We start from the raw sequence: 7,983 nt of genomic DNA on the forward strand, positions 1-7,983 counted from the left end.
TACTGACAGATGATACTACAGACCCAAACATTCAAAACATAGAGCTGATATGCCAAGATGCAAACACCCTATTTTTTTTTCATATGTTTAATATTTCTGATATTTCTGACTATGCCAATGAGTGCAAATACTTCTAGAATTAGAGATACATTGATTATAACCATAGGTAGTAAGTGCAGTCTCTTGGGTATGGCCCTTTATGTGAGTTATTCTGCTAAATATCTGCAGAACTTTCTTTTCTTTTATCCTTTCTTTTATGTGTAGTTTGAATAAAGCCACTGTGACAGAGCACATGAGCAGAAGCTGAGACAGAAGTTTGCAGTTGTGGTTGAGAGTTTTTAGATCAATATTAAACTTTATACAGTTAATGTATAAATGATGCTGTTAGAAAATACTAGTCAGAATACATGCTGAATTCTAGACTGCTTTAGGAAAACGAATTGATTTGCTGTTTCTTTTCTGATCATGTACTTTAAATCCAAACCTTTTTCATGATGACACTCCTGCTGTTGCTCTCTCTCACACTGCCAGCAGAGGGAGGTGCCTTTCTTTAGCTGTTTCATACCTGTGACAAGTAGCTCAGCTGTACTAGTAGCTTGCCCAGATCCATTGGTGGCTTGTACGGTGTATCTTCCACTGTTTGCTTCTGTCACGGTGGGGATCACCAGTTTAGCGCGGCCATCACTAAACGAGATCTGCACACCGGGCATAGTTGCAGCAGAAAGAACCTGGCCATCCCGATACCAGTTCACCTCAGGAACTGGGAAACCTAAAGAAAAAGGAATACAAGAGGAGATTAAGATTCTATGAAATGCGAGGTATTGAAAATTACCATAATACTCGCTCACGTATGCACAGTCACAGTGGAGTGCAGTGGCATAGGCACAGATACGTGATTGTAAGTCCAGTGACACAGTGGTAAAGGAATTTCTTTTTAGAAAGGTCTTTAAAATACAAAGAGCAATAGGACAACTGCACAGGCTACTGAATTTAGGAAATCACTTGAATAATGACTGCACTGTATGAAATTATGAGGGAGATTAATTAATGCACGTGAGAATTTTTTATTTATCTGTTAGTATCTAAGCAGTATTGTTTATTGCTAACAAACTTATCCAGTCCAATAGTTTGGAGACAAAGTAAAAATCAGAACTTCTGACCAAGTTAAGTAGTTGTTCTAACACTAAACGATGTAAAAAATGAAGTGGCAGAAATAGTGACTGTTGTAGACACTAACATCAAGTGCTATTAATGTTTTGGGGGATTTGTTTCTTTTTTCCTGGAGTGAATTCTGTTTTAGTTTGGTATAAAGCAGTCAGCTGGAATCAGCTGACCTTATGTTGTTCAAATATATTACTCTTTTTTTGCCAGGGTCATGAGCAAGACTTTTCTTGTCAAGAGTTAAACATATATCTACAGCTGGTTTTTTAGCTTTAAATGGTGTGTTTAGATTCCTAATAAAAATTCTGTTCACGATGTTTTACGCAGCCAACTCCATTGAGCAACTGAAATCCATTTGACAAACAGACAATGTTTTTAGACAAGCCATATAAGGAGAACAGTTGATTTAAGGAGATAGTTCCAGCTCAAAGGTTTTTTTGTAGACCTAGAGCAACATTTCTCCAAAGTAAAAAACCCTTCAAATTTACTTCATGTACTTCTTCACTGAAGCCAAATCACCAATTGCACTGCACAGAGGCTCAGGAATGAGATCTAAAACTGCAACTGCAATTGCAGCTGCTCTAATTTTTCCATTTCCACTCTCTGTGGCTTGGAAAACCCTAGGACTACAGAATTCTGCTTCCTTTCTAGATTACCTCTCCTATAAATTTGTTTAATTATCTGGGGGTTTAATGTGCCAGGAATATGACTGTGTGAGACTAAAATGAAAGGAAATCTGAGAAATGTAGTTTGAAGCTTTTACCGGCTGTCTGCAACCATACCATACTTGGTTAGCAAAGTTTTAAATTTTACTCATAGTTGAAAAACTGATTTTTAGATATATGTAAAATAGAAGCACACACAGAAAGAGGGTGTTGCCAGTTTTAGAGTGGATTAGAAATCAAAAGGGTAAAAGTACATTTAAGCAAAGTTAATTTCACATATGGAAGTTAACAAACAGCTCTGATGGGGCTGGTGTAATTTGATTTTGTACTACTAGTGTAGGGCAAGTTGAACATTATCACCATAAATATAAAGTATCCAGCAGATCCCACTGATTTCATCCAGAGCTAACATTTCTTCAAATGAGTTTCAAAATGCTTAGGCTTGGCAACCAAAAATCACATTGTCAATAGAGAATTTCTTGAAACCAAATGTTTTATTTTCTTGGTGCAGCATCGTATGATGATTAGCAAACATGGGGTTTGTGTGGTAGGTTGAACAAAGCCTACATTTTAAAAAATTGAGTCTATTTTAATGTCTCAAAGTCATATGCTCAAGGGATTCAAAATTAGAAACCATTTTGAAAATCTGAGGCCAAACTCATACTAAAAGAAACTGAACTTCACAAATTTACTAGGACTCTGCTAATTCTGTGCCACACGGCTAAGGACTAAAAGGTAAGATTTACTTCAGATTATGGATATTTTTGACTGGGCTATGTAGAGTAAGGACTTACTTTAAAATGTGCCAAATGACACTATGATTTGTATATTAATTATCAGGACATTATTTTCATTTTTAAAACTGTCCTTAAGGTTTTTGAACTTTATTGACAAAATGAAAAAAATCAACCTGATGGGCCTCAAATTCACTAATTTAGTAATTGAATTCACAGACAATGTTCTGGCAATGATGTAAGTGAAAGGAATTGCCAAACTGTGTACCATATACGTGTTGCTTTCAACGATACGTGGTGTAGGGCCATCTTACATTGGGTAATGCAAAATTCAGAGAAAGTTGAACTGATATTTTCAGTACCCAGCTGAAGTGGAGTACAAGGTTAGTTGTTTGTGAACAGATTCAATACCTGATTAGTACTGTGGAGACATGAGGGTGGGCACAGTTCTACTGCCATCAGCGCTGCAGACTTTCTTGACAGTGAATTGCTGCCTTATGTCGCCTCAGTAACTGCTCATCCTGTAGGGCTCCCCCTGTGATGATGTGCTAGCTGCTCTGGCAGTTACTGCTTTTAATCACAGGTTTGTGTGTTCTGAGCCAGAGGGAGGTAATGAGTATTTTTGTCTGATATCAAAACTTTGTAATGTGGCGCTTAATTCTCAGTCTGACACAACAGTACAATCATTTGTTCTAGTCTACAGACTGCAAAATTGCACCTCAGGTGGCTGTTAAGCTCTTCTGGTACTCTTAGTTTGACTGGGCTCCTCACGTTTGAATTGTAGCTCTGTATTAATACTTGACTTGTATATAAAAAGGTAGTGTTATCAGAGCTAAAAACAAAGTCTAAATTTCAAAATCACAATAATTCAAGACAGATAGAAAAGGCAGACAATGTAGCAGAATAAAGCTGTATAGTACATTATTTATGCAATTACTTCAAGAAATAAAACTTTCTTCATATTTTTTATGTATTACCCAAAATCACACACTGAGCCATAATATTAGTATATTCACTTGTTCTGGTGATATCTTCATGTATTCATAATAAGTATTGTAATCAGCAGTGGAAAGAAACTCTTCATAGAAAATTTACAGTGTACAGACAACAAGAGGTCAGGGCAATTAACTGAACAGTAGAGGGCCAAAACCAGAATAAGGTGTTAAAAAATATCATGGGTATAGACTACAGGACATGTTCAAGCACCTTGTGTGAGTCAGTGCTATTCAAAGGGACCAAAGGAATGAATCACAGTGGACCTTAGATGTCAGAGATCATTATACTTGGACAGATCATGTGTTTGCACCTGTCACAGAGCATCTGGGTAGTGTTTTATGATATGTGGATCATCACATTGCCTGTAAGACAATATAATTCCATCAAGAAGAACGTGTGTCATTTCTCCTTAGTCACTGCCGAGGTCAGAGGCACTCTTGGAACAGGGTGTTGGTTTTGTGAGAACCAACTCAATATTACAATGTGAATAAGGCCTTTTGCATGGGGTTTTGCACAAGATAAGGTGTTTTTTAATGGATTGTAGAATGGAAAAATGAACTATCCTTTAAAATTATGTGGCATTTTTAAATTACATCAGCAATTTAAATTATATTAATCCAGCCTCGAACTACCAACATGATCACCATACGCATCTATTATCTAGCAAACTAGGGGTTTCTACTGTCTTCAGTAGCCAAGTGGACCCATATTTTGTGCTTTTAATCGCCCTGACAGAACTCTGGAATTAAGTAAACTGAAAGGCACAGAAGGTGCCAGAGTTAGGCGTAGCACTAGGTCAGTGAAGAACTAGCATATGCCTTGCCTTTTGCACCTTGATTCCTCATTCTGTCCAATCATCATCCAAACAAGATCACCCTTTCTACACCCATATAAAGTTCCCTTATTAGCACAATGTGTTTTTATGTATATCATTAAACGCTATTTTCCCCCAGTTTTCATTATTCTAACATACATGAGACTAGACACCAGTCTCATTGGCAGGATGATTCACTATTGCCTGGAAAGCCTTGTAACTTTATTCAGTGTGTTTGTGGGTATCTGACAGCACCTCAGTACTGATTACTATTGTATGATGTGGACATATAGTCACATTTCAGCACTGGTCTTTACCCGTTCAACTCAGATTATGATCTACGAAAAGTGTTATCATTTGTCTTAGTGCAAACATTACCAAAAATAGTAACAGACAATAATCAATCTTGCAAGAATGAATGAAAACCTTACCACTAATATGAGCCTCAAAGGTTGCGGCACTACCCTCCAGTGCCACAACACTTTGTAACGGCTGTGTGAATGTTGGTGCTTTTGTCGTCATCTTTACAGGCACTCTGAAAGCAACAAAAACGTAATTAGATATCAATGGTGAATCTGTTATTACACACACATCCTTCTTGTTAGATTTTAAGAATATTTGTGATTATTTTCATAACAATTTACTCAGTTATAAATCACATTGACCTGGTGAAGCGTGGTGACTGTAGGTTTAGAAAAATTGTATAGCAAATTATTCTTAGGGCTGTCTTGGCTGAGTTGGATGTGAAAATGTTATATTTAGTGAAGCTGTGATTTAGCATTACAAGAATGCATCAGGAGACAAAGTTCTGCTTGACTCATTGCATGACCTTCCACAGGTCATTTAGCCTGTATTTGTCCATTAATCTTTATCTAAACAGAAAATAATCTCCATGTGGTCTTTTTTTAGATTATTTGAAAATGTTTTGTTAGTGCAAACCATTTGCATTCTCCAGTAGGAAGACAACAAGGTCACTAAGCAGCAACTGAAAAAATTTGAAGGTCTACAATGTTTGGCTTTTGATAATGAAAAGAAATGCCAAGAGACTCTCTCCTACAAGCAGTCTATAAGTAGTAAATAATTTCATTTTACACAGAAGCATATTGGCACTAAAGATGTAGATAAAATTATGTTTTTTCTTAGAGAGTATCCCAGTGGAATTTTGAATATGGGAAGACTACATTGGAAATGTGAGCTAGGATATAAGGTAGCCACTGACACTGATGGTTTGAACAACTGCAGATCCATGTGAAATCTGAAAGAAAAGAAGTTTGCTTTCTCTTCTCATGACACAAGATCCTACTTTGAAATAGCACACTGCCACTAGAAAAGCTTCTGTATCAGGAGTATTTTATATTTCCATGAACATATTTATTTACTGATGTTGAATTGCCCAGGTTTTTAAACGCCATTATATCTTAATAGTATCATACATCTATTCAAGTTACAATTTTTCTCATTAAAAAATTCCCCTGAAAGCATATCAGGTCTTTCTAAATGAGGGTTAACTTCGTAATCTTTTCAAGTCAATCTCACTCACACATTTACTGTTGTTTACTTTGAATTCTGTGCCTGATTTTGTAACAGTCCCAGGTTTAACTTAAAAATTAATAACAAAAGTAAGTTTCTTTCACTATGAGCTAAATTTATGCTACCATTCAAAGACATGAGTTCCTTCATTGAAATTAGTGCCTGATGACTACATACAATAAGCACATAAGAGTAGAGCTGGGTATTGTATTGGGATTTTGAGCTGGTTTTTATTGCCTTTACTGGTTATCTGGATACTTGTTCCAGCTTAACAGAGGAACAGCCCAATTTCAAAGCTTTTCAGCTTCGAGGGTATGGAGGAAATGAGTTCGGATTAGAAATAAATGACCACCATTTTATCCTAACACAACACTAATTTTCTGAAAGGAAGATGAAGACAACTGTCACATGTTAAAATACAGGGAAATAATTTTAAAATATAATTAAACATTATGAAAACTCATACATATATGTAATTTCCTGACTCCAAAATAGATTACAAATAATTAAGTAGAATTGTCATTGAGTTTATACGAAGTTTATATATTTCATTGTCTAGGCAAATTTAGGTGATGAAGGTCTGATCTTATAAGGCTTTTTGTATAATTAGAATTGAAAGCATGCATCTGAAATGTCACGTTCCAGAAATAACCTTCCTGGCTATGAATGACAGCAGACAAGTGTCCCAGAGCTGCCATGTAACTGATACCTTAGCAGATGATTCCCTTAAAAAGTCATCAGTGCTTAGCTGATACCATGTGCATTTTATCAGAGCTATTCTTGGAGCTTCTCAGTTTATCTCTCAGTAGCATAACCTTGAACACTCCCAACAGAAAGGAGGTTTTAAGTTAAGCAGATGTTTACACGCACATTTCAAATCTTAATTTATAGTCTTTCACAATAAATACACTAGAAAAACTTTTTGCTGAGTGTTATTAAAACTTACTCCCAGAAATTTAAGACATGATCTTACCAGAGAATTTAAATGGTCCATGTCTATAGTCTGAAACCTATATCCCCCCTGTGAACAGACTTATAGCTAATAGATTGTATCAGGATTATTAATGACTGATAAAATACTTATTACACCATCAGAAACATGCTACTGACCTGATCTCTCAAAGTGCCTGTAAGAGTGGGCTAAGCCCAACGAAATCTTCTTAAACGACGTCCTTATCCAGAGTAAGATTTTGTTAGACAATCCCAGCATGAGAATTGTAGAGCCTCTAATCATAAAAACAAAACTACACAGTCTTGACAGTGTAGTTTTGTTTTTTTGCAATCCCTACACCCGAGGCGAGGCGGGGAATGCACGACTGCTCAGAAGTGCTAACATAGTTGTTTTGCTTTATATACCCCAGCTCTGCTGTCAAGTCTGCCTCATCATGTCACTGTCAGCTCTGATTGGTTTCCTAAAAGAACATATCTTGTGAGAGGGGATCCATTATGTGTAACCATACACCACCTGTTGGTTTGACTGACAAGGCTAATTTTGGAAGCACAAAAGGGATTCACTGAGGAAACCTCATCTGTTCCAAAGATTTTGATTTATAAATCAATGTCTTTTGTTATGTGCAGTTTACAAGATCCTGCAAATTTCCTAAGTCATAAGCACAAGACAAATAATAAAGAAGCCTTTTAGCAAAGGATATGGACAAGTCATAATCATATCAGTGAGATTCAGCCTTACTTCCTTTCATTCTAAAACATCCAAGAAGCTACCAAATGCTCTGTCAATCACCAGATTAAATAAGTGAGCTGAGCTCAGACATGTGGCTGCACACTATTAGAATAAATTGTTTAAATTATTTTTTTAACATTAAATAACTTTGAATTCTAAAATTGTAATTGGTAATATAGAGATTTGTCCATTTTTTGTTTGCTTGTTTCACAATTTTTCTGTTCACTGTTCCAAGCAGTTAAGCTTAACAAACAGTATCATACAAAGTACAGAAATACTAATTCTGTGAAATTAAATTAATACAGACAACTACTGTAATTTCTAAAAAAAGCGGATTTTTAGCCTAATAGCTTTTTTCTAGACCTGTGTGGGCCTTGTGCAGATCACAGAGTTAATCATCTC

General features: G+C 36.1%; 1 protein-coding gene across 1 annotated transcript in view; it reads right to left on the minus strand.

Moving 5' to 3' along the window:
* The window catches only part of LOC104403053 (titin-like), a gene marked incomplete at its 3' end in the record, with an annotated part of 88,968 nt that extends 81,746 nt beyond the window's left edge, over window positions 1-7,222 (minus strand). Inside the window, exons 1-3 of the mRNA XM_010011086.1 lie at window positions 7,011-7,222; window positions 4,802-4,905; window positions 566-769 (exon numbers count right to left, since the gene is read on the minus strand). Coding sequence (XP_010009388.1) covers window positions 566-769; window positions 4,802-4,892 — 295 coding nt within the window. The remainder of the gene's footprint in view (window positions 1-565; window positions 770-4,801; window positions 4,906-7,010) is intronic.
* Between the last annotated feature and the right edge of the window lie 761 nt (window positions 7,223-7,983).

The sequence above is a fragment of the Nestor notabilis genome, unplaced genomic scaffold (assembly GCF_000696875.1).
Source record: "Nestor notabilis isolate BGI_N333 unplaced genomic scaffold, ASM69687v1 scaffold2433, whole genome shotgun sequence".
Classification (NCBI taxonomy): domain Eukaryota; kingdom Metazoa; phylum Chordata; class Aves; order Psittaciformes; family Psittacidae; genus Nestor; species Nestor notabilis.